At 38.7% G+C, this 27,740-nt stretch overlaps 1 protein-coding gene across 1 annotated transcript in view; it reads right to left on the bottom strand.

Annotated features, from left to right (window-relative positions):
- The window catches only part of grid1a (glutamate receptor, ionotropic, delta 1a), a 197,349-nt gene that overhangs the window by 36,220 nt on the left and 133,389 nt on the right, over positions 1 to 27,740 (bottom strand). Inside the window, 1 exon segment of the mRNA XM_063875111.1 lies at positions 5,424 to 5,477. Within this exon segment, the coding sequence (XP_063731181.1) occupies positions 5,424 to 5,477 (54 nt within the window).

Below are 27,740 nucleotides of genomic sequence, written 5' to 3'. Positions count from 1 at the left end.
AGTTGTTATTTTAAAAACATATATCAAATTGAAGCTTCACTCATCAAACTAAAGAAATTATAATTAAAGTGTTTTGCAATTAAACCAATACCATCCCTTTCAGGCAGAGCTCTATTGTTGAAAATGTATCATTATGAAGTATTATACCTGGAATCAAAAAGAATACTGAATACCGCAAAGAGAGCAAACACTGGATAATGACTTGTTTTTCCCAGCACATTGTCCAGCGGTACAAATACAGCACATCATTCATGTGAAAAAACATGTAGGAGGCACTGCTGTGATATTGTGTATTAAGAACATGACGTACATCCATCCCCAATTTGCAATTAGTATTTATCAAATGCACGGGGGCTTGAATAATGACTTTCATTGAATATATTTAAAACGTTTCTACTAGAGCTATTACATGTTCAACAACACTGCATGCACCTAAATACAATGATTGTATAACTGTAGAGCATGCATCAAGTATGTCTTTAAAAGCAGGAGGATCTGAAATTAAATGTAAAGACTAGATACATAATAAAGGTTGACCTACAGTAGAAGAATAATAACTTTGGTATGGCATTAGCATTAAAGAGACCTGCATTAAGGGCAGCACTTCAGTCACTTTATGATAGATTAATCTTCAAACTTGTACATTATGCAAAATGATTATTAATATAAGGTTTTATTGGGCTTTATAAATGATACTGTCAAGCACTACCAGTAAAAACATTTGCTTTTAATGAATTATATGGACGTCCATCTGTTTAACTCCACTTGCTGACAGGTCATTGTTGCCTCAAATGAATGGACTTACACGAAACTGAAATGAAGGAAATACCTATTGCATTTGGTTTGAGCAGGAGGATATACAATTCAATATTGCACAGTTTGATCCACATCTACTTAAGCATATTTGTATCGTCAACCATCTCTGTGCAAGGTTTGAGGTTCTTAATCCAGCTTTAGTACAAAAATATGGACACAGATGTAAGACAATACTGTGACTGATAACACTCTAGATGATATAGGATGTTTAACTAGTGCAGGACATCTCTAATGCAAGTGAAATGGCTAACTAACTATTGCACGTTGTTTACAATACAATGCAACTTTGCAAGTCATCCCATTATTGTGAGTAGGTGTCTAGTCTATATGAGTAGGTGTTTAGAATTGCATTGCTATGATGGAGCATGCATCCTAGCGCTGCAGTACTCCTTATTCAATGAAACATGCTGTGTGTGAATTGGATTGCCCACCTCATAACCTCAGTGACATAAAATGACTGTAACTGCTATAACATTTAGATAAGGTGGTTAGTGCAGGGAGTAGCCTGGTCCTTTAGATTTATGACCATGAAGCGCGATGTCTCCTGTGGTCACCCTTTGTGGGTTAGTACATCATTTTTTGACATCTGAATTGGATTTCTGCATAGATTCTCATTTTGTTTAATGGTTCAAAAGATCAGAACAGCAAGGCCAAAGGTTTTGATGAATGCAATGTTATACAGTACTTTGAGTAATCAATAACCTGATTGAAAAATGAAATATTTCTTTTTCTCGTAAGTGGCTTTTTCAGTAATCCACCATCCTTCCCCATAGTCTGGCTGCGCAGAGATTGCGTCAGAACAAAAGGGGTTCCATCTCAGTTGCTTGACGGGCAGTTACCCAAGACATCAGTCATATCATGACTGTCCTCCTCAACTCTTTCTGTCAGAGCAGGCACAGCCACCTAATCCATCAAACATTCTGAGGTGTCAGCGTCCCGCTTTTGTAGAGAAAAAAAACAACAACAAATTCTCCCAATCCATCTGAGTCCACTAGACAGTGTCAGAGGCAGCCAACCTTCTGTGTGCCGGTAGCTGGGGAAAAAAAAAAGAAATGCACCGCTGCCTGTCATCCCCATGTCCTCCTGCTCATATCAAGCTGCACCACGTTTCAATGCTTTTACTCTCTAAATGTTATGTTGGTTATTTGTGTGTTGAACAAGTTTCATATCCTGCAGGCTTGTGAACTGTGTGCTATTCAAACCCACTCCTTTGGCCTTAAATTGCATTTGAGTCAAACTAAATGTTGGACACCGAGGAAAAGTTTGTTGAGAGAAAAGTTAATGGTTTCTGAACTGAGAAATTGTGATTTCATTAAAAAGGCGTTAAAAACACATGACCATTTTATAATGTTCTGGATCTGCAATGAGACATCACTTGAAATCCGTTGTGGAAACTAATAAACAAATGCTACGGGAATGCATTATTGAAATACTTTACCCACACTAAAGGTCATGCTAAGCCAAAGAAAACTCCTTGTATGCGTAAACGTACTTGGCAATAAACCTGATTCTGTGATGTCATTTTACTAAACAGCAGTACAGCCATGTGTGATCAAATGCTTTTAACCTATTTCAGTCAGCTTCCTCTCAGATATGAAAGTTGCTGTAGGTAATTGTGTCTACTCTAATGCATGTGTCATCTATCATACCTTATTGTTTCCTGATTTATAAATATACTCACTCATCACCATAATCCCTCTCTATCCATTACACTCTGTGCTCTTATTTCATTTCTATTTTGACAGCTACATTCATTGTGCCAAATGTTCTTGCTGGTGGCAGATCAGCATAGCATTGTCGCGAGGGTTGAATAAAATGTGAAACTTCACTGACTGTGCAGGGTATGAAGGAGGGTAGGAGTCTTTGGGGAGCTGATGGGGTAAACAGACGGCAGTCAGGTTCAACAACACCTGGTTAAAATGAATGTCACAACTCAGTCATGACCACACAGCTGAAAAGGAGCAACTGTGCGCAGGGACTGTTGATGCGTACAGGAGCAAAAGGTAACATGGAAATCTGTTCTTTCCCTGCAGGGTCTCTGGATACAGCTGGACTACATCTGATCAGGCTAACAGGATTTCCATGAATGCAGGAATCACTGTCTGGTACATTTTGAGTCTGTAGTAAGGGTACATAATTCACCAATAGAGGCTGCCAAAGAACAATCATTAATATCTGTTGCAAGTAAAAAAAGATTGTAAAATATAAATATCTGAGTCTCATTCTGATAGTCACTGTATGTGATCTGACGTGTTGAATAAATGTAAATCTTTTTGCACATTCGTTGTGAGACCAGCCATGTTAGGAGCTTCTAAGAAATCAAATCAAAGCCAATGGAAGCACGTTGGTTTCCTTTAAATCTCCTTCCTCCAGCAAGACATGTGGATTAATCATTTGCTTTTACACACATAAGCCTCGACTCAATGTACATGGTGACTGTTGCTGAAAGAAGTATAACAGGCTTGCTGAGGAAAAAAGGATTAAAGCAAAAGGGGCACAAGGAAGTTGCTCAAGTTTTCAGGTTTCTTTTTTCCTCTTCACTGGAGGACAATGTCTTTAGAGAAATCTAGGCCGGCATGAGCAGCAATTGAATTTTATCGTTAGCTATTTCAACATGTATGTCTTATTTTCTCCTTTCAAGGCAATTGTCAGTGCAGTTTATCTCTGGTGATGGATTGAAAGGAAATGAAACAGAGAGGAATGGAAAAGATAATCAAAAATGACAGGAAGAGGAAAACAAAATGGGAAAAAACTTTGGAAAAGGGATGGGTATATGTTTCATATTTCAAAGATACAACCAGGCAGGCTTATTTCTTTCCCTTTAAATGTGTTACCAGGAGAAATAACTACAGTAAGCCACATCACATCAACCATTAAGAGAGCGCAAGAGAAATTAACATGCTATTAGTTCATATGTTCCCATAGTTGGATGCAATTAGAGCTAATGTCTTGCTAGAAGTCTGTACTAATTGACTGAGAGGCATGCATGAGTATTGTACTGTTTCAAAGTAAGAATAACAGTCTCTATCTTATTATCTTGTTTGACACTCCTTTAACGTACCAACAAAATAATATGACTTAAGGGGCCACACTTTGAAAGAAAGTAAGGTCTCATTAGCTGTTGATCTTCAATACTTTAGTACAGTCAGAAAACTCATGTGTTTCATTAATGTTTATTAGAAACAGTATATAGATTGAGCTTGGTGTCTAGGCTCGGGCCTCATCGCTCCACATATTAACATAGAACATTGAGTGATGATTAGATAACTATCCCCCGAGCTTACAGGTGGAAGCTGGGGAGGAGCTGGGGTGGTGGTGGGGCAGGCGAGCATCGCCAACGTGAACGCAGCAGCAGCAGCAAAGGCGAGGTGAACACATTAGCAGCGTGGAAGCAGCAGTAGCAGCAGCAGCATTAGCGGGGCAGAGGTAGGAGGATCCAACAGCTTAAATAGAGCGCCGGATTAGGAGACTTGTTTGGTTGGTTGCAAGTGTGACGAGGGGCGTTATGTGCGAATGTATCATTGGCACTCGAGTTGACTGCCTGAACTAGCTCGCAGACTGCCCCATTTATGTGTATTCTGAATGCTGGGTAAAAATGATTCAAACATACAAGGGAGTTAGTTATTCTATAAAAACTCATTACACTCGAAAATGAGGTAATTTAGGCTTCCACATACCAAAAGGTTTTCAACACATTGAACCTTATTAACTTTTGAAAATCATTACTGAAACACATTTCTAATCTGCTACTGAAACACACTGAAAGGCTGCAAACTGAATTGATAAATAGAGAATTAAAACAAATGAATTACTTTTTATTTGAAGTCCAAGGTGTGTTAGTATGTGTTTTAACCTTTTGTAACAATGGATCATTTGCTACTAAGAAATACAAAAGCTAATAAAAAAACACCAAATGTTGCTTATAAAACCTAGTTGCCTGCGCAGCATATACTCATTATTCATGCTCCATGGATTACCAATCAATATGTCTCATGTTTCAGATGTTGAACATGTGCTCAGATGTTTGTTTAAGGAGATGACATTTAAATACGTGTGTGTATTTGTGTTTGCTTGTCTGACAGAAAGTGTCTAATATTCCAGGTAAATGAAGTCTGTGAAACCTTTTATCTAATGTCTTTCACCCACAGCTTTTAGTATTTGTGAGAATCCTGTGTCTTCGCCCCTATCTCCAAATCAAATTGAATCAATGAAAATGCAGCGCTGAGGCACTAAAGCTAAAGGCCGAGTCCCCTGTTCTGTATTCACAAAGTGCACCTGGATTTTGTGCTGTTACAGCCACTTTAGAAGACCATTTAGGTCAATGTCAGACAGACGAGTGAAGGGGAGGAGGCGCACTTACCTTAACAGTAAAGGAAGGGCAATTATGCAATATCAAATAAAGGCCAAGTCCACCAGTCAGCCAATAAAGAACAGAAGCAGACCATGTGTTGCTTATTTATATTAATGTGAATATGTGCAGAGGGAGAGCACTGTAGGTTTTCATGTGTTTGTGTGTGTTTTGGCAGCATGTGAGACCTTGTTGACAGAGACAAAGTGAGGTCTGTATTCACTCAGGTGCATACAAGTGTGTTTGTGTTTGGCCTCACCTCATTGGCATAGACCCAGTGACTGTCCTTGGATGCCAGGTTGGTTTCCACAGCCTGCATTGAACAAAATATTAAGAGAAAGAGAGAGGAAAGAGGAAAAGAGTGTTGTTATTCATTGAAATCTTACAACAGTCCATGTCAGGCAGTCCAAGTATCACGTTAAGACATCCTGCTTCACAGAGATGTCTACTGCATATACAAGCTGATTTTATTTTACATTTGATGTTAGAATGAACCTTGAGAAAAATTGCGCATACTATACAAAATGCTGTAGTACATAATACTCCATTGGCCGTTCTCATTTTCAGAGATTTTGAAAGTGAAAATGTAGAACCAAAATAAATGGGGGCCAGTGTTTGCTGAAACAAATGTGTTACCTGTCAGAATCTGGCAGCAGAGAGTCAACTGCATAAATACTGATTACTAATTATTACTAAGAGAAAAGGCTCTGAAGTGACACTGAACAGAAATGTTTAACAGTGAGACTGGATGTTAAGATTCAAAAAATTCAGGCACACTTGTAAAATCTTAACTATGCTTCTACTGTTGGAAATGTAAAAAAATGCAATAGTTGAAACCTTATATTAACATTCAAAGGTTACTTGAAAGTGTTGGTTTAAGAGAGACATTGAATGGAACAATATGAATAATATGACACGCCTTTTCTAGCACTCTGCTGTCACAGCTAAACTTTCACCACCTAGTCTTTGACAGTATCAAATAAATCTGCTCTTTCAAGGACAAAACCAGGATTATATATAACACTGTTTTGTCATTAACATGACATTTATATATCATTAAATTTGGTCACTTAAGTGCATGTAAATGCACTGAGTGACCTGAAACCTCTCAGCGCAGGTAGAAATTACCCACTCTGGAATTACAATAAACCCTCCATCTCATTATGAAGTTCCTACACCTTTCACAAGACTACACACATTTGATATCTGTCATGCTTAACATCTTAATGCATGCCCTTTCCGGCAAATTGCTACCATTAGTATCTAAATGAATCCCTTCCATGCAAAGCAATGAAGACTGATGTATCAACATATAAGTGGCGTAAATGTGCAGCATTTTTACTCAACAACACTACGCTCATCAATATTGGCTGCTGCAGAGCGATGCATCAAAAGCTGCCAATCAATCCTTTAACCTCAGAAGAAGCATGATTTGATTTTAATGCTCCTCTCATTCCCAGATTTAGCTCATCAAAGTTGTTTAGAACCAAACCAGTGCAACAACAATATTTACCTCAACGGTCGAAATGCCACGCCTCGCTCTCAAAGAGCAACATTAACTGGTTTATTTCATGGTGGGCTTGTTACAGCACTGTATTTGGGCCTGATCGCATTTCAAATATGATAAAGGCAGAGAAGAAATGAAGAGTTTCACTACTATGTCGCACAACAAAACACTGGAGGGCCTGTGTAGGAAATGTGTGTCTTTGTGTGCGATTGTTTGCAGGTGTGGAACAAAGCAACATTTGGAAAAAAATGAAGGCTACAATGCTCAACGCAGAGCCTTAGGGACCACTTTAGGCATAAAGTGAACAAAAAGCAGAAGCAGAGAGATGAAAGGGAACTCTGCGTGGGCGGGGGGAACATGTGCGAGTGTTTCTGAAAGTGAACTCTGAACAGTATTATTTTGGTAGAATTTAGAGATTTTGTGTATATTAACTGGTAAGGAAATCATCATTTTATTACCATGTTTCAGTAAAATCATTTCAGCTAAAGATTTCCAGTTCTCAATGCCACGTGTAAAAGAATCCATTTACAGATACCACATGGCAGATTCTTTCACATGGATAATTACATTAGCCGTTGAAACATCCTCGAGTAACACGATAAGACGGTTTGCTTTGACAAGAGATACAGCTTGACACATCTCTTTCAGCAATTCAGCCTACCTTTTAAATTAACATCAAAAGATCCCTAGCGTGTTCCTTTTGTTTGATTGATTAGAAAATATCTGCAAAATACTTTAATTTGTGAGTGACCCATTCATTTCAATAATTATAATTTCTCTCTGGACCTGAACAAAAACCTGACGGTGAGAACTATTGTCTGCCTTGAAGAACAACCTTGACATTCAGGGGCAATGACAGCTCCTTGAACTGCAGTCATTGTTCCGGACTAAATCTGTCAGATGCCATAATGGCCAAGAAACAAAGCCAAGTACCATAGTGTGGGTTAGTTGATGTGTACCAGCTGGGATGCAGCATTTTGTCGAAGCCCCAGGCACAACAAACCCACCACTTGTGGTTCAGCCCCAGTTCACAGCACAACTGAACACTTGACAACTTGAGACACTCTAGAAATAAAGCCTTGTTAAGCTTAATAATATTGTGCTCCCCCGCATGGATGTGACAAATCCATTATTGTTCTGGAATACTGAAGTGTTTGAGAGCTGCTATTACAGAATGAAATCTGCGGTAGATTTATTGTTTAACACCGTGATGTCACACGTTGTTAGTCACCTTTGCTATTTTCTCCAACGTCAGTATGAGAAGGCAAAAGGTGAGGACAATTACCCTTTTCAGATTCATGGGAATATTAATATACTGTATGTAACAGAACACTAATTTGAGTCTTCACATTCATGACTGGTTTTTATTTCTTCAGTAATTGTGATTGGCCCCAGATTAATTTTGTTCATTCAAAGTGAGAAACATCATTTTAATTGAAAAGTGTCTGGATGCTGAGGTCTCAGAAATATCACAAACACGCCATGCATACATTACTTCAGTGAGTTGCTAATTAGGATTCAAAACCTGCAGCTGTTAAATACAAAGACCCCTTGTGTCTCAGTACAATTCCTGAATTATTTAGCGTAATAAGCCCTTTCCAAATCACATATAGTCCTATTTCAGTTAAACTAGGAAAGCTTATTCCCCTTTTCTTAAAATGTATCACACCAAAGCCTTAAAAATCCATTCAAGACCTTAAGTGTTATCGACTTACAGGCAGAGTAATTTCGGTTTTGTATGTTTTCTTCTCCATTCACTTCAGGAGATGATGTAACAGTGAAACTCTGGAGAGCAATGTGGTTTTGGAGACGGCGGCACAGACAAGAGCCTGGAGTGACATGTGAGGCATATTCTATACTGTTGATACAGCCAGAGCCGGGCGACAGTAAGATCTCCAATCAGAAAGGCATAGTACCGCAGGCATGTTCTTATACAGGAGCAATGCAACAAGGGCAGCCACAGAATGCCAACCCCAATTTAAATCTGTGACAGCCAAAGAGGGATTGGAAGGAATTGCAAGGATCTGAAATTAGGTAGGGGGAGGTAAAGACAATGCTAAGATGGCTGAGGATGATTCTCCTGCATGTGTGGGTTGAGAGTATTTGTAAACTCATTAAATACCATTATTTGTTCAAGTACAACACCACAATTTGGAAGGAAGGCACGTTTGGATTGCTAAACATTTTTGGTTTAGTACACCATTCCTGAATTAAATCTTCTTTCCCAAAAGCCAAGTGTTTCCGTTTCGGTGACATTTTTTAAAGAAGCACATGAGGCCAAATTGTATTTGAATTGCTTGATAACTGTTGTAATGTCACCTAAGCTGGAGCAAAACAACAACATAAAGATATATTAACATGTTTTGTAAAATAAACAACTTTCTCATTTGTTCACATCCCAGTGTACAGATCTTGCAAGTGAAGCGAGTCCCCGCCCTGCAGCTCACAGTTTAGATAATGATCTTAATTCAATGTGTCTTCCAAATTGCATAGCACCATGTGGAAAGAACAAACACCCTACCTCCTAGCTGGAAAAAAAAACAAAAACACTTTGTGCATTTGCTGTTCACTTAATGATCTTGTGAATCACAAGTTTTGATTTAATTGTAAAACAGAATGTTTTGATTACCTTTAAACAAACTAAGATTTTCTCATTAAAATGTATCATTAGTTTCAGTCTAGCAATCTTTACCACTCAATGTTTCTAAATGTCTTCACTTCTGCCTTTTTAGCTACACATATGATGTGCATATTGTGAAAGTGAAAACTACATCTACCAATCTACAATATACAGTATATGCTCTACTAATGTTAGATGAATTGATCTCTCTTATCACATGCCTGATTCAACACATCCTCAAGCTTCGCGCACTCAAAGAAAATGTCAGACGATAATTTATAACAATGCCTGAAACCATAACCTTACATTCACAGTCTCAATATGAGCAGTAAAAAAGAGAAAAGCTTACGCAGTAATGCTAATTCTTAAGTGGCCCAACTCTTCCTGGTTGCTGAAGCCAAACTGAATAGACACAGAAAATGAGGTAAACATGGCTCAGTCTGCAGTGTTTGAGAAGTAAAACTACACTGGCTAGAAGGTTTTCCAGAAATACTGCCACATTTAGTATTGTTTGTGTTGTTGGAGACAATATCTGAGGTGTTCTGATGCTGCATTAGATACGATTGGGTATATCATTATTTTTTGTCACACATTTACCATTGAAAATGTGAAAACAATGTGTTACTGAATCAGGCTAGTATTTCAGTGCAGTGTTTTATATCTGTATGTACATTTAAATACTTGGTAAATTATCTGGGGAAAAGATACATACAAACCCCTAATATATACAGTATCTGTTCATCCATATACAACAGTGAGTACATTCATGCACTGATTTTCTTGTTAGTGCAATGCTCTCATGATACAGAGGCTGCTTTGTTTACCTCCCCCATCTCTATTTGTGAGTTCAATGATAACAAACATGCTCCTATTTGAGGCCATGCACCATACTTTTAAGGTCAGCTCCGGGTGCACAGCAACCAAAGGCCATTGTTGGTTTGAAGTGGCGGCCTTTCAAAGAGTCTTAGTGTTGTGCGTTATTTTCAAGAGGGTTGACAATGAAGAAGGATATGTAATTACAACTAAGGACAAGCAGATGGATAGTCAATGTACTGTGAAATACAACACACTGTTAGACACAAGCTTATTTTATACTTACATAACACCCACATACTTTTGGTCTAATATTTTAACCAAGTGTACAAAGTATATGGCACACTGTTTCAGAGAACAGACAGTACTTAGACCAGCACTTCAAATGAACAGCTGCTTTTCACAGAGTCTCAGTATTTGTTCATGATTTTGAAGAGGATGGACAATGAAAAGATTTTGGAAGCTGTCCCACCTTTCCATGCTTTTTTCTGAGGAGGGATCTCACAAAAGAGCCAGGCCGAGTAATGAGGTCTGTCATAAAAGATTCACAATAGACTCTCTGAACCCAGCTTTGCCACTGTTGCTGTGGAAACACACCTTGAGACACATAATCTGCTCCATCGACACAGCATTGAAGAAAAAGGTGCTAACTGTAAATAGGGCTATTCACACCATACATGTACGCCTTAGATCAGAGCCTTCGTTCATCACTGCCGTATGACTACAAACTAATGACTGACGCTCAAATTATACAGCAAATGATGTAAAGTCAGCTGGGGTAGTGATCTGCAGTCCTAAGTGATAATCCAACACCTGATTCCCAACTCTTCTGACCTTCCACTGTCAGTATTCAAGACCAGGTGGCCCTTCCAAGAAGATGGCACACGGTTGTCACATTAAAAACAAATCACGACTCCCATCTGCCGTGGTGCTGAGGCCGCTAGCGCCTCTCTGCATGTAGTTAGCTTCCCACAGGCTTAAGCTACAGCCATGAGTAGAATAGCTAATGTCCCCACTAGAAGACTCACCAGTTGGCACATTAGCTTTGTTATATGGATTGGATTAGAGGAAATGTACCACCTTTCCAAAGCCTGCAATGCAGCATTTTCTGTATGTATGTAAATGTACAAAAGTAACATTTGATAAACTATATTAGCAATAACTGGCAATATTTAACTATAAGTACAATGCATTAAAACATATATTAGAAAACCTGCTATTATCTTGGGTTACATTTATTTAATTGGCCAAAACGGTTCACAAAGAGTGGTTGAAGCTCAAGGAGGAACTTGATATCACATAAGCCCTTTTTTTCCCCTTTCTGAGTACCATGAAATATCCTTCCATAATGTCTTTATTGTTGACATTTTCAGTAAAAAATATGTGACGGCTACTCTTTAACTGTCCCTGTGAAATATTTCCTCTGTGGAGTGCTTCACATTTGTGAGCTGTAATGTTGTGTGGGGGATTGTCCCTAACAGGATTAAAACTTAGGTATGAAATTTTATGACTGCCATAGCAGGCTGAAGAGCCTCCTGAGTGAAGGCATCCAGTGAGGCAGACGAACATTCAGGCCATGGGGTTTGGAACAGTTGCTATTTTTTTTCACGCAACAAACATGACTTTAGCATTGATTTAATCCATCACAATAAGAACAGTTTGAGACAGTCTTGTAGTGAGAGGGCATGTTGTATAAAACATGTGAAAAAATTGTATTCAGAGCTTCTTTGCCTACATTTCATTAACCTTGCAAAATATACCCAAAATAAAGCCATTCACTTAAATCATAAACACAACAGATACATTATTATGTACTGTTTTAAATATCTTGCTCTTCCTTATGCTGTTGTCACTGTGGCTTGTGTGTCTTGAAAGTAACCAACAAAGTTGTTTGATTTCTGAGGGTTTCATCCAAACAATGGTTACACTCTTTTGAAGACAGGAATCTGCAGGCCTGGCAACACACTGTAAGTCTTTACTGAATATCCAACTGTCTCATAATCAGATATTTAAAGCCAGGTATTTTTAGTTTTACCATGCGACAGCCCAGACAAAAATCATTATATACTTTAGGAAAAAATCTCTGTGAGTGCTTGAGATTGTGAACATGCTTTGAACAAAGACAGTTCTTAGGAATATTTGGTAACACTTTACTTGAATGGGTGTTCATAAGACTGACTTAACATTGTCATAACCATGACACGACACCTGTCATAAACATTAATGAATAGTTATGAAAGTTGTCGTTAAGTGTCATTCGGTAAGTCATGTCACTTTTGATGCAAAGGTGACATTGTTTGAGATGTCCTTGTTATGACAACTTGACATAAACCAAGACAACAAAACCTGTCATAAACATGTCATAGCAGACCTAACTGTCAAACTTAAGAAAAACGTTTAGCTTGATATCTTAGCGCGACATTAAACCGTCATATATGGATGTCTGCTATGACATGTTTTGTTGTCTTGGTTTATGTCAAGTTGTCAGAACAAGGACATCTCAAACAATATCACCTTTGCATCAAAAGTGACATAACTTACCGAATGAGACTTAACGACAACTGTCATAAGTATTCATTAATGTTTAAGACAGGTGTCATGTCATGGTTATGACAATGTTATGTCAGTCTTATGAACACCCATTCAAGTAAAGTGTTACCGAATATTCAAACTCTGTTAGCATTTTAACAAGACACCCAAGAACACTTCTTAAACAATACATCTTAGCGGAAGACAAATTACTTTGCATTTCCACAGGGTGCCCTTCGGGAAGTACTGAACATAAACCAAACCCTTGCACCTAGGGGAAATTTATGTTGTGGATCTGTGATGATATTTGCAATTGGATTTTTATTGCACAGCTGATGAATGTAATAAAGCGGGATAATTAACAGAGAAGAAACTGATTACCTCACCTGAAGTTATTTTGTTCATCTGTGACTACATTTACAAATCAAGGACAAGCATATACTTTATACAGTCAATGTACTTTGAAGAGCAATGCACTGTAAGACATGTGAATATTTGAAACCTATAAACTCTACACAAATTAAACCTACACAGAACATTAATGTTTCACAAATCCGAAACGGATGTTAGTTATGGAAGCCTGCAGATCGTGTAAGCTCCCTAAACATTTGGTGTTATCAGTCTAGACTCCTGTACCATTTCTGTAAGAAGCAACACTCAAAATGTAGTTGACAAGCAAAAGCTATTTAAATTAAAACACGTAACTCCTGGGATTGAATCCAAGCAAAGACAATAGATAAGCAAAAGAATACTACTTAAACGCAACTGAATAATGCATGCCATCATTACCTAACATTAGTCGAGTGATTTAAGGTGAGAGAAATACAATAATTATTTTCCATAAAAGCACTTTGTACCATTCCAAGGCCATTAGCTTCGAATAATGGATCACAGAACTTTCCTTTTGCACTGAGCTTCACACCCGAAAAAACACATCTTAAGGAAGAGGTAAGTGATTTTTATTTGGAAACATCTAAATAATTTATCTCTCTTAAGTCAATGTGGCATTCAGAGCAGGACAGGTAACATCATACAAAACTTGCATAAAAAGAAATCTCTCCACACTTCATGCTATACTCCTTCAAAAAGTTTTGTAAAGAGGGTCTCGAGTGAACGGAAGTGGTTTTGTTTTACAGAAAAACTGACATAATGAGAAACTGAGACCTAATAGCTCCTTTTAGTAAAGCCAAAAATAGACCACTTTAAAAAGATTCAAAGACGTTTCAAACGACTCCTCTTGGATCAATAAAATAAAGTTATATAGTCCTCTCACTCAAGACAACTCTCTACAGTTCAGTGTCCTAACATCACAGCTATGTCAGTGTGCTTGAATGTAACCAATGGCTGAGGAAGCCTCTTAGGCTTTTTATGTGCTGTGGATTTTTCTTTTTTTCTCACTATAAGAGGGCACTGCCCACCAGGTAAGAACACTCAGACACACATTTGCAGATGACTACCGACACTGCTGTAATCTCCGCTTGAGGGTACACGATAACAGTTCCTACTGCTGAAACTGCTTCCAAGTCACTACTCATAGACGGCTTTCAGGGAAGAATAGAGGTGGTATTAAGATATGAAAGCTCAGTTTGTATATTACGTGAGGAACAGTGTCAGGCAAGAGCTTGAGATCCATAATCCACACAATTTATTGTTTTCAATATTTGTTGCGTCTTTTGATTCAATCATTTATGCTTGAAGGTCTTTCTGATTATTGCAGTGACCTACCTCAGAATGAGAATCAGAAATACTTTATTCATCCCAAACTAGGACATTGTTTTGTTACATTTACCTTCGGGAAATGTAGCTTTTGTGGGAAAAAAGTACTGCCATGTCTTCAAAAGTTTTCGAAGGTCCTGCTGCTGTTCAAATATACAAGATATATTAAGTGGTAAAAGAATGGATTATTTAATTGTGTCTTGAAAAATAACATTTCTGGCAGTAATGCCGTCTATGTACGCCTTCTACTTTTATCCCCTGTTGCATAGATGTATTCACAGAGTGCATCCTTTAAAATCTGTGTTACATAAGCAGAATCAGTCATTATCTTACAACTAAACAAGCCAAATAGGATTTCTCAACTGAATAGCCAGTTTAGATTTTAATATTGTCTTTATAATGCTGCAGTTTAAATGCACGCATTAATATTCTTAACAATGAGCCTCTCCTTGTAAAATTTCACCGACAATACCACAGAAGAAGACGTGCTATCGCCTGCCAAGAAAAAAAGAGTCTGGGATGTGCCAAGTGAAGGACACAGTTTGAAGAAATTGCTGCATTTCTGTGACATCAACACTTGGAAATAAGACAGGAGGCTTCCAACTGTTCATATAGGCACCTTACTGACTGTTGTGTGGAAATAACAGGTGTGGCTGTCCAAGATGCCAATGTGTTCCTGATTTTAACACTCCATCAATAACCATTCTTGTGAACACTTACAATGGTGCTCAGTGGCTGGTGGGATAAGCAGTAGACATGTGTGAATAGGAGGCAAGGAGTTCTTGAAAAAAAACATTAATGGTTAAATCTGCTCTAAGAAGAAAAGCCATGTCCAAGTGCATAGAAACATTTGGATTGTGACAGTGTTTCTTCCAATAACAAATTGCGATCTCCCACTGCCTCTGATTTTCAATCAGTAAACAGGGTGTTTTGAAATGAGAAGCCTAAGAACACAAGCTTACACAAAAAAGAAAAACTGACACTACACGACCACAAGCCAGAACAAACGTGGGGAACGTGTTATAAGTCACTGCAAAAAGACAGATGGGTCTGCATTGACACTGTTTACTTTCTTCAACAATCAAAGAATTGTTTGTTTCTGTGAAAATTACAGGTCAGGGTACGTAGACAGGCTCTGTGCACCAAACACTCCCTAATTGGACACAAGTAAGCAAAATAAGTGGGCCTGCGAATAAAGAAGTAAGAAAACAGAGAGGTAATAGTGGGAGGTTAGCTGGGCCAAAGATGAACTTGAATCTCATCCTAATGAATCCAGCAAAGAGTGAGGCATGTCTTCTCAGAACACCATGGGAAAGAAGACGTGTTATGGAGAGTGGGAGTGTGAAAGTTTAAGTTTTGACATAATGCTAATTACAAACAGCATTGACTGCCAGGAAGGCTGCAAGAGAAGAATAGGAGGAGGCGGCGGTGATGGCACTTTGCCAACTACATCTCCTAACAATGTCGAGAGATATTGTTAGGAGATGCGTTATTTCTTTTATGTAACATTTTTGTAACGTTTGCTTAATCAGCATCCTCAATTGGCTAAGGACACCAAGCTAACATGCATGTATGACACTTGTTCGTGGTAATGAATACTTTTATAGGGGCTTTATAGACAATAATTCCCAGCAAACAACACTGGGGTAATTAGAGCAAAGTCTGAAGAGGCTGCAGTTGTACAGACAATAAATTAGGCAAATGTGCTGTAAATAAAGCACTTGTGAATGGTTTTTGTTTAGATTCCACTGTGGTTGTATCAAAGAAACAAATAGGTTTTCTTGGAGCAGTGGTTTGTCCCTTGCTTGTAAGGAATCTAATTTGCCGGCATGCTCTTGTAGAGGTCTTGAGGAGTGATTTTGCTGCTTTATAGCTTGCAAAAGCTTTTCAATACACCTGTGGAGCACTTTAATTTAATCTGTCTCATCACGATCAATAAATGTGTCTCAAATGTGATTCTTTTGAACATACTACCCGTTAATAGGCCACAATGATTTTACGGTGACCATTTTCTGAAACCTTATCTACGCATTCTAGTGCTGTAGAGGGAATCAAGCCAGAAAGCTACAGCACTGCCAGAACATTCAAAAGCAAAGCTCTTATGTATATTAACCGCAAACCAAAAAGGTATACTATAAAAAATACATTTTTCAATCACATAGCCGTTTCCATACAATATTATCGAGGGAAGTGTACAAGGAGGGCTGTGAGGAAAGAGGGTTGTGGGATGGTGGGAGGAGATGGGTTCTCAAAGCTCAGAATAAGGCGGAGTAGCAGGAGAGGAGAGAGGGTACATGATCAAAGCCTATATTTTGAAATCACTTACTTCTCCATTAGTTTGATTAATGGGACCAGCCTCACAGTCAGACAGAGGCAAGGGGCTTGAAAAATGATGCAATTACTGCTTTTTGAATAGCAGGCTGAAAAGGCCTGCTTGAAAGGAGGATCTGGAGGAGATTCTACAGGGCATCCTGGACAGTAGACTGCCTCCTCTCCATCCATCCATCCCCCTGCCACACACCCTGAAGTTCCACCGCACCACTATAACCCTTCCCCCCCACGAGGCGTCTCTCATCAGGCTTAGGAGCACGCTTCACTGGCCCTCTCTAAACTGGGGGAGCATACTATAAATTGTGATTAATATGCATCTCCAGCATCTTCCAACTTTTGCGTCGCATTCTGTTCATACTCAGATGATGCTCCACTCTAACGCCTAAATGCAGTCTTTATTCAGTCAACATTTTCTTTGTCAACATGTATATTGAGCACATTTCTACTGTAACCAACACAAGCGGCTCAATTTAAAAAGATTCTTTGAATCATTCGTAAACCTCTCGAGGGATTTGCTGTAATGGAAAAGTCACAAGTGCGTCTTGTGAATTTATTTTAATAAAACATTGAGACAGTTATCTCCAAGGCTTTCGAATCATGTCCATTTAAATTAGATGCAAATAATTAGACTTTATAATAATTAGAAGCTGCTATATCCTCTTTTAATACCTTAAAGTGTTAGATACGCATTACATAAGAACAGAAGATTGGAGTGTTAATTTCAAATTAAATGGGATAAAAACATATCTTCACTTTTGTTGTATAAGAGACTGTTAAGCAATTAGAAAATAAAAGGACACCTGGAAAAATACTTTAAGGGTTATTGTTAAATTCTAGCTCTTGTTCTGCGGCAAACTGTGTGTGGGAAGCACTCCGCAGGAGACTAAGCAACACATTGTTGAGTTAAATTCAGGTTCAGTAATCAGCTCAATAATTAACAAAAGGAGGAGAGGATAAGAGGAAGGATGAAAAATAGAAGGGAAGTCAGACAAAGGAAGAAGGTGGAAAGAGGAAATCATACTTCTTAAACATCTTAATAATCTAATACTTTAGAGACTCAGCCGAATGCAGAAGCTGCATGGCAAATCTACTGGAAAGGACAAAGGGTGGGAAAACCTTTGCTAATTATTGTGCAGTTCTTAAATGCCACAGCGTCTGTGTAGTTGAGGATTGAAAACATTTTTTACCACCTCTTTGTTGTACCAATAATAACACTTTTGTGAGTGTATTCCTGACTTATAAAGCAAAAGTCTATTTTCCTTGAAATCTGGAACTGTTTTTTTTTCTTTCTCTGTTTTGGGTAAAATCACAGACACAGTCAAAATGCCCATGGTTGAATGTAGCGCCTGTCATGTTAAGTCAGTGTGTGTGTGCCTGCATGCTTGCTTGTGCATGTGTGTATGCATGCATGCTATAAAAGGTTAATCAGGAGATGTGAAACATGGGGACAGGAGAAGGGAAGTGAGAGGACTTCAGGATAAGTTTTAGGGATGCTCCGTTGGAGAAAAGTGAACAAAAGTTTAGAAGGGCAGATGGATGAAAGCAAACATTTAAAAAAAAAGATTCACAGATTTATGAATTACATTTCCAACATGGCCCTAATTTTAATTTGACATAATGCTTTTTGGCATGACAATGTGAAAATATTTCAACTCTAAAGTACACTTCAATTAAATATGAGAATTGTTGGCACAATAACGTCAAGCAACTTTCTTGGCAGAGATGGAAACCAAAGATCAAAATGTGTCCCCTGTGCTCATTTACACATTTGCATTTACAGTGATTCTCTCCAAAGTGCTCTTTGGGTTTTTACATCAAATCAGTTAAGGATTTCACTCAACGCTCCCAGTGCAAAGTAAATCTGCTAATGCAATTGCAGAAGCACTCACAGCTGTATGAAACTCCCACAGGCTTGTGGGAAAAACTTTTCTCAGAACAGCAGGTGTCTGCACCGAGTTGTTATTGATGACCTGTTGTGCATAAGATAGCCTCATTTAATGATTGTGACTCAATCCACAATACCCATGATTTTTTATTTAATGACTTGCTCAGACCTCTCACAATGAATATTGTTCTATTAACCTGCATACTTAACATACAGGTTCAAGGGTGTTTATTATCATGTGCCAGTCGCTACAGTGTAGTCATGTCATTGAACATCTTAGGTCTCGAGCTCCTCCAACAGTGCAACATATTCTAAAAGGATATAAGGCAAAAATAATAATAAAATAGGAATAGAATGATGAAATAAAACTTAAAAGTAGTGCAAAGTTAATAGTGAATAGAATATGAACACATAACAATGACAATGACTTGACAATAACTGAATGTAACAGTTAAAGGTGCCATAGGATGCATCTATCTGGTATTTTAAATTGTTCTCTGATGTCGACAAAAAAGGTATATAACTATGATTTGGTCCTAGAATGAAACAAGCTGAATTGCCTTATTTGGGGGCTCAATTAAATAATTATGACGAGCTCTGCTCTGATTGGCTGGTTTACAAGGAGCAATCCATGGCTGCCTCAGAGCCCATAGAAGTAGGTGAAGTTCGCAAAACCGTGAGAGATGAACCATGGAGGCTATTGGCATCCATCCTTACATGTGTGAGCCTTTAACGGAGGAAGGAACCGATGAATTTGAAGAACAGCCAGTTGGTCGGAGATTGGAGAGCAACGTTACGGAGTGGCAAGTGTTAGGGTTAGTGTTTCAAGCAGCTGGTGTATGCAAATGTTGGGGCTGGACTCCCGTGTGTGACGTCACAAACAGGGATTGTTGTAATTGGCCCGTTTTACCACTGTGATATGCATATTCATGATTTGCACGTGAAGGAGGAAACAATGGTGTTTGAGGTTCAAGATATGTCAGTTCAATGTACCAAACTCTCCTTATTCAACTATGCCAAGGTAAATTCCATTCTATGGCACCTTTAAGAGAGAATATTGTACAGTGAAGTACATTACATACTGTTTGTGATTAAATAAATAGTGCGATGCAACCAGGTAAATATTTTTAGGGGTGTGGAGGCACTAAACATAGCTCAGGTGTTTAGCAGTTTTATGGCCTGTGGAAAGAAACTGTCTCCGAGTCTGGTGGTTTTGGTCCTGATGCTGCGGTACCGCCTGCCAGACGGACACACAACTGCCGTACCAGGCCATGATGCAGCCAGTCATGATACTCTCTATGGTGCATCAGTAGTTAAATATAAATGAGATACAGTTAACGGTTGTATCTTTCAAATGTGGGTGTTAACACAGAGCTGCGAAAGAGACATCAAAGACACATATGAATATGCATGCACACATGTTGAACACTCACTCATACATATTTGTGTAAGGGCAAAATCAGGAGAGGGTTTTAAAAGTAAGATAGGTAAGAGGAGAGTAATAGGGCACCTGAACTAGCCTTTATACTTATAAACTTTCCACTGTGACTATACTTTAATTGAACATTTTCTCCAGAGCTTTTGGCTGGTGATAGGCTGTGTGCTGGGTACTAACACAGTTCTTGTTTTCCGAGTGGTTGGCTTTGCAATTACCCTTATACCTCTTACTGTATTTTGAGACTGCCACTTGGGTATTGGGCAATAATCCTGAGCCTACAGCTACAATTTCACAACTTTCCGACAATATTGTGCGTTTTTGGCATAATTGTGTTTCCTATTATGCTGCAAGGAGACACATATACAGAGATAAAGCTTTTTAATATATACAGGCAAAGTAATTAATTTTTTCAATATTCCAACACCATTAAACAAGAATATGAGTAGCACAAGTGTTTTTGACAAAAGCAGAAATGTTGCAAACAACACATACTAAAAGAATCAAATTAACATATAGTTTGCACTTCACACGTTTTAACCAGCTGGTCTTTGTGCTGTGGTCCTACTGTTGGCTGATTTTCTGAAACAAAGAGAGATCAGCCTCCTCTATTTAAAGGACATCTGCCCCTTATGTACAACTCCAGAGGTCCCCAGATAAACGAGATAGACTTCAGCATTACCTTTTATGAGATTAAACAGTTTTGCCTCTCGTGAAGAAATACAAATTGCCCAAGAGGTTTACTGTTTCAATAATGCTAAGCATGACTCATAATCACAAACATCCATCAAATTTATCACCCTCTGTCAAGACAAAGACTTTGTTTAAGGTGCTGCAATTGAAATATATGAACTGGGAAAGCTTTTTGTTCTTTACAACCAGCGGTATTAAACATTTCCTTTTATAGCAGAAGAATAAACGACAGGATTGGAGTGATCACAGAGGGCAAGAAGCAGTCAACTGAGGGGCAGAGGTGCCAATTTGATGTTTTCATCACTTCCCTTATCATCATCATTATCACTTATACCAACAACGTCCTCAGTAAAACAATGTTTAAGTTATTCACCCTTTGAAGGCCCTTTCCCACATTTCCAAAAGTTCCCTGGCATTGATTAATGTGAAAGTATAAGCCATCACCTCCAATACACCGCAGTTTTAATTCTCTAGCATTACTTATGAAAAGGCAAATTATTTATGAAAAGCTCTTTAACTTCATCAGATGATTCATACTTGCGCAAGTAATAACAATCCATCATGTAAAAGGCTTGCCAACTGTCCCGGTTTCAATTTTAATACCAGAGTTTGAAAATACAACCATTTCTCTTGATTATTCCGCCCTCCTGTGAAATATATTCCTGAAGAAGTGGTTTTATTTAGATTGTGTAGGAAAGTTTTGTGTAACAAAGTGTTGTGCTGTTAGAATGAACATATTGTGTGCTTAGGCAAACACGTTTTTAGTATTTGAAACTCACAAACATGGAGCATTGCAGAATTTCTCCCCAGCTCCGAGCATGTATAGCATTAATTGATCTTAGACATGGAGTTGTGAATTAGTGTAGCATGTATTCATCATGCAAAGCAATTCAAGTTGTATCTGTGTGCACAACAGTTTCTCCATGCTTCATGGTAACGATATGAAATAAATCACTTGGATTTGCTGAATTTAGTCACAACAAATACATTTGAAGTACCCAAGGGCGGCAGAATGACACTTATACTACAAACATATCTGTGACTGAGATTCAGGTCTATTATACTCTACACATCCCAGTGCCTCATTGTTACTAAATCAATGCAGGTGAACAAAGACAACAAAAGAACGTATGAATCTATACCATGATGTATTTGTTTGAAACACAACAAGAGAGATGACAGAACAAATAGAGAGAGAATATTACAGAGCAAAACAAGTTTGCAGAGAGGGTGAGGAGAAATGACCCAGGAAGAGAAATGGAGTCGTAGACAAAAGTATACAGTGCAATAAGAGAGGAGACAAAAAAGATGAGGTTATGGGGGGTAGCAAGGGCAGAAAGATAAAGTGCCAATGTACAGAAAAACGTGGAACCATTAAGTTGGGAAAAATACAGCGAGGAAAAGAGGGAATGTCCTGTAACAGCACGGACGGGGAAATAGATACAAAGAGAGAGAAGAGGAGGGAACAGAGGGCAGAGGAGGATGAGATGCAGGACAATGATAGATCGTTTTCTGGCAGGCTCAATTTGTCACGCTGTTATTGGGAGGAAAATGGAATAGAGGAGCAGCAGTGAGGGTCAGAGGGAGAGGACAGGGGTCTAGACGTGGGAGAGTTAAGCCAGGAGGGAGCACCGCCAGCGGGCCGTGAGCGAGATAAACTCCACACACCTCTTCCCCTCTGGCCTTCAACAGATGATCACTGGGGTTACAGCGCTTTGATGACTCCATCACAATAACTAGTGCCCCAACATACAGTGGTGCACCAGTTTCATCTTTAATCATGACTTCAATATGTGCGTATTGTTATAAGTAGTACGTAAAACTTCATTTTAAGCTCCAACTGCACGTTGGTGGTATAATAGATGGATCAAAAAATATATATATATTTTAAATTTGACTAGGTAAAGAAGCTTTAACAAGGGTAGGAGTGCCCGGCTAAAGCTTTTATTTTCCGTGGTTGGACTTTGGACAAGTTAAACATATTACTGCTTTACAAAAGATAGGAATTAAATCCATACATCTAAATTATGCATAATAGAAAAAGCATGCAAAGTGCAGTAGGTGATGACTTATTGTAATTTATAAAGAATTGCAAAAATTCAGCTTTTTAAAAATAGCCCATTATATGGCAATTACCATGTTGAAGCTGTAGCATAACTGAAAATGTTTGAATAATAAATAAGGACATCTCCCATCAGCTAAAGTGGAATTAGGTCCAACGAATAATACAATCAGCAAACATGATTAATTCTCAGACTGACTCTATTGTCAGTTTACACAGTAAAGCTAATCTCAACAGTATATAATCTCTTGTACTTTGTCCTCTATTTAAAAATCTTGCACTCCTCCGGTAAATACTGGCCATCCCTAATGTGTTACTTTGTTTCTCATCTCCATACACTTCCACACAAATGATGCCACTCAACTAATTCATTTGTATTCTGCACTCTCCCGGTTATATCTTCTGGGTGGTTGCAAGTTTGTTTTTTGATGGCGTTTAAAAACAATTCAGGCCGGGAAGTACTTTTGGAGCTTTGTAATTATACCTGGTCTAACTCATTAGCACTAAGGGAGGGGGTGTAGACGGAAGTGGCAGTGATGGATCTGGGGAAGGAGTTAGGCATAATGCAGTGAAGGCGTCAGGTGTTTGGGCATCCTTCTGTGTGTGTGCATGAAAGCAAAGGATGTTGTTTGTGCCAGTACGACGCTCCTGTGCACCAACACCATGCTCTCTGTGTCAGGTTAATGAGTCATGCTGGGATAAACATTTCCAGGTCATAGCCAGCTTTTGTTCGGTCTGAGGGAAGGAATCCAGGTGCCAATACACAACGGTGCGGCACGCAGGAATACTTAGAGAAAGGTGATACAAAAAAAACCAAGGCTTTGGGTTGCGGCCTGCAGCCCTTTGCTTCATGTCCTGTCCTTTCTCTACCTATTTCCTGTCTATTGTCAGCTGTAATGATAAAAGGCAAAAAGGCCAAAATATGATATTTAAAAATTAAACTGTATAAAGCAAGCAAAAGAAAACACATTTGGCACAGGAAATAGAGGGTAAGTAAGAGTAAGAGCTAATTTCCCCTGGATTTATGGTCTAGGTGGGAACTGCTTATTGTAGAACATTTACACAGTTTAAGAACGTTAAATGCTCAGATAGGAAGAAATGTCAGATAGAAACTGAACAAATGTTTGCTGTATTTTTGGAACATTAAAATATGTTATGTGGGCCCTTATGCTTTGATATTAAAGTTTATGCAATGTTTGAAAACTACTTTTTAACCACTGTGTTTGCAACCTGTGACTCTGACTTTGACAAAATAATTGTAGAGGATACAGAAATGTTACTAAGTGAGAGCTTAGTGTCAAGCTGTGTTTACCGCTTTCATGTTAAAAAGATGTGCGTGAGACTTGATTGCTTGTACACGTTTGTCTGTGTGTTTATTTGAGTGTGTTGTGCCTCCACAAACTGTCATGTCAAAGGAACTGAATTCCCTGAGCAAGAAAAGCCATCATCGATGTCCTTTTTCAAAGCATTCCTTAATAGCATGTCAAATCTGACCACTTTTAAATCACCATCCACAAGCTTTAGTGACAATAAGAAGTCCTTGGCATCAAAACACAATTCCAAGCAAGGGCAAATGTGTTTATTACATCTCACACTCAAGTGTCACAAGGGTCCATTTTTAATCAGAGATGCATGGTCTCAAGTCTTGACAAGTGAACCGTTTCCAACACAGCGTCCACGTCTGCCATGCAGACAAATTGGTACACAGACATGTTCTGAAAGCCCTTCAGAAAATAAACAAGTCAAAGCAGTGGTGGAAGAAGTACTCACATCTTTTATCAAGGATAAAATATCAATAGCGTTCTGAAAAACACTCTCTTATACTAACAACTCTAAATAAAGTACCTGTTGGGAGAATGATCCCCTCAAAATGTATATTATATTTATACAAAATACAATTGGACTTTTATTATGGATCCTATCACACTGCCTTTATACAGTATATGATTAAATAGTTCATCAGAGAATCATATTTTATTAATTGATCAAGTGTTTGCTTTAAAAACATGTGTATATTCTGTAACAGTGTTTCAAGAGAAGTCATTCGGATATATATATATTATATATATATATATATATATATATATATATATATATATATATATTTCATTAGTTGTTAAATGTTTTATGAATTTAAACCCCTGCAGTGGATCTGCCTTATCCGTGTTACATTAAAGCTAACAGCTGCCTAAATCATCCCTTCTTAAATAGGTAGCCCACTGTCTTTCAGATACTATACTCCATTTCAGTCTCTCAGCACTCTCCTCTTTTGTCTCTCTTCACTGCCATCTCTTCCATTAGATCTTACCCATTACGGTTTCATACAGGAGTGCTTTATTTGGAAGAGCTCCCCATCCCTTTGTCATCTTTGACCTTTCCTCCCTACATCCATCTCATTTTGTCCTTTATTTCTCTCCCTGCCTTTGTATTCCCATGCTGTTCGTGCTCCGTCTCCCTTCCTGTCTCCCTCTCTTTACCCTCATGCCACCCTGTGCAGCATCGCTTTCTCGCTCTCTTGTTCCCTGGCATCAGGCAGCAGTGCTTGTCAGTCTTGTAGCTCGTTGTATCCGCCGCACAGGAGGCAGAGCTCACCCTGCTCTCTGCTCCATCCATCAACTGGCCTGCAGAGCTGGCATGCAAACTGACACCACGCATTTTGTTTCCACTCACATTAACACCTTCAGAGAGCTGCTGTCCCACAAGCACCGATAGGAGGAAAGCAGTAGTACATGAGGATAAGGAAAAGTGTTATATTTTAAAAGTGGATACAGACCAAACTCTCAGGTCTATAAGACTGAATTAATAACTGTAACCTGGAAAAGCTTGTAGAGTTTCTAATAATCATACACACTAATTGTTCAATCTAATGTTAACATTTTATAGTCTCCCTATTACCGCAAACAACTTTCAGTACATGTATTTCAATTGCTTTAAGCATTTCAATCAATGTTTTCAGAAAATGAGAGAGCCAAAAATCTAATTTGGGTGTCATCAAGATATATAGCTCGGAGCTGCATCGTTGACAATTAATTGGAGTATGACTTTGGTAATTCATAAATGTGTCACGTATTTTTTTACCTAAATGTGTATCGTTTTAAGTAAGTGATTTAGCAAGTGCTCACAGATATAACCCAAGGACATAGAAATGGCACAATTGAAAGCTAAAAAAAACCTCTATGTTATGGACCTCTAAAAGGCTTGCGTGACTCAACTGAAGTTCCCCTATCATGCATGGAACAGAGAGGAGTTGGGTGTCAAGAAGGAGGTGTCATTGAAGCTGACAGAAAACGCTACATCCTCTCATGGCCAGAGTGAACGAGAGATGATATGGCAACTGGTAGCAAACAAATGCCCATATTCAAGCATGGAAACTGCAGAAACTGTCAATGACATCTGCGTCAGGGTAAATTATAAAAAAGGAGTAGAATGGAGAAAAGGGCCAAGAGCATTCATTTCTAAGGGAAGTCATCAGGCTGACTTTGGTAATGCAGAATCGGAGATGAAACCCTCTTTATTGTCACATACATGCACACAGCAGAGCACACACAGTGAAATTTGTCCTCTGCATTTAACCCATCCTAGTACTAGGAGCAGTGGGCAGCTATTGTGCAGCGCCCCGGGGAGCAATGTGGAGGGGGGATTGGAGGTGTCCGGTGCCTTGCTCAAGGGCACCACAGCAGGGCCTAGGAGGTGAACTGGGACCTCTCCAAGTAGCAGTCCACTTTCCATATTTCAAGTCTGTTCAGGGACTTGAACCGGCGACCCTACGATTCCCAGTCCAAGCTCCTACTGACTGAGCCACTGCTGGACCAGCAGTTACAGTATGTCCTTAAATATTGGCAGGTGAACTTGAAATTAAAGAATATGCAAATGTTCAAGTATAGGCCAGCAACATTAGTACTTTGCTCAACTGTTGGCCCGACAAAGGTGCCTCTCTTTCATCTGCCTAATGCATTTTGGAACATTTTCCCTCACCCCTACTTGACCTTGTAGAGGAATAAGTATTCATGGGCAGATTATGAGGAAAATGGGCCACGTACAGACATCCCATACCCATGAAAAGAAACATGACAGCCACACTAAGAGACACAGCTGTGAAATATGTAGTTGTGTTGTTTGTCCCGGTAGTCATTTTGTAGCAGTGTTGCGTTATTGGCCGTCTCTTTATGGTCATGTTGCGTCTCGTTGTTGTCTTTTTGCTTCTCTTTGTAGTCGCTTTAGGTCTTTTACAAATTCAGTAAAGAGAGCAAGAAAAAAAGAGCAGTGCACTGTGGTAAACAACACTGCTACGCTGCCACAGCTGATCAACTTCACAGTTTGACTAACAATACTTAGGGTTTAATGCATTCCTTCCTTAATGCATTTTGTCACGCCTCAACACCACTAATGCCATTAATCCTACATATCATCCAAAGTTCTTGACATTTACATTGCAAAGACTGAACTCAACTGCTTGTCATCGTGGGAAATTAACTTTCTTCATTCTCTTTCAGATTTTAGCCCAATTAAATGTTCTCCCCCAGTATCTCAGGTGGAGAGTGGGTAGGTTCTCCAACAACAGTTACCAAAGTATTGATGAAGCTTGGATGAATTTACACATCTCCACCACTTCTAATGTATTAAGATATTCATAGGGGGATTTGAGAGCTGTGTTATATAAGGAATAATAAGGAATATATTTGACGTGATTAAAGAAGAAAGATAGGATGTCACAGCAGTTTGCGTGAATGTGGGTCTGTGTGTGTGTGCTGAGACGGAATTAATTGGAGTACAGGAAAAGATCAAAGCAGTGTGTAATTAATCAAACTTAAAGTCTTGGCTTTTCACAACCTCATTTATTTGTCTTTTGGTGCTTTAGCTTTATTTTTTGAGCTCAGAATGGTTGAGATAGTGTATGCAGAGATAAAGTAAAACCTTTTTTGAGACATACAGAAGGTATTTCTTTGTGGCAGGTGACATTTAAGAGTGTGAAAAGGTTTTCGACT

This window comes from Eleginops maclovinus, chromosome 22 (assembly GCF_036324505.1).
Source record: "Eleginops maclovinus isolate JMC-PN-2008 ecotype Puerto Natales chromosome 22, JC_Emac_rtc_rv5, whole genome shotgun sequence".
Taxonomy (NCBI): Eukaryota; Metazoa; Chordata; class Actinopteri; order Perciformes; family Eleginopidae; genus Eleginops; species Eleginops maclovinus.
Note: the sequence above shows the minus strand (reverse complement) of the source record. Positions and strands in the feature narration are given on the sequence as shown.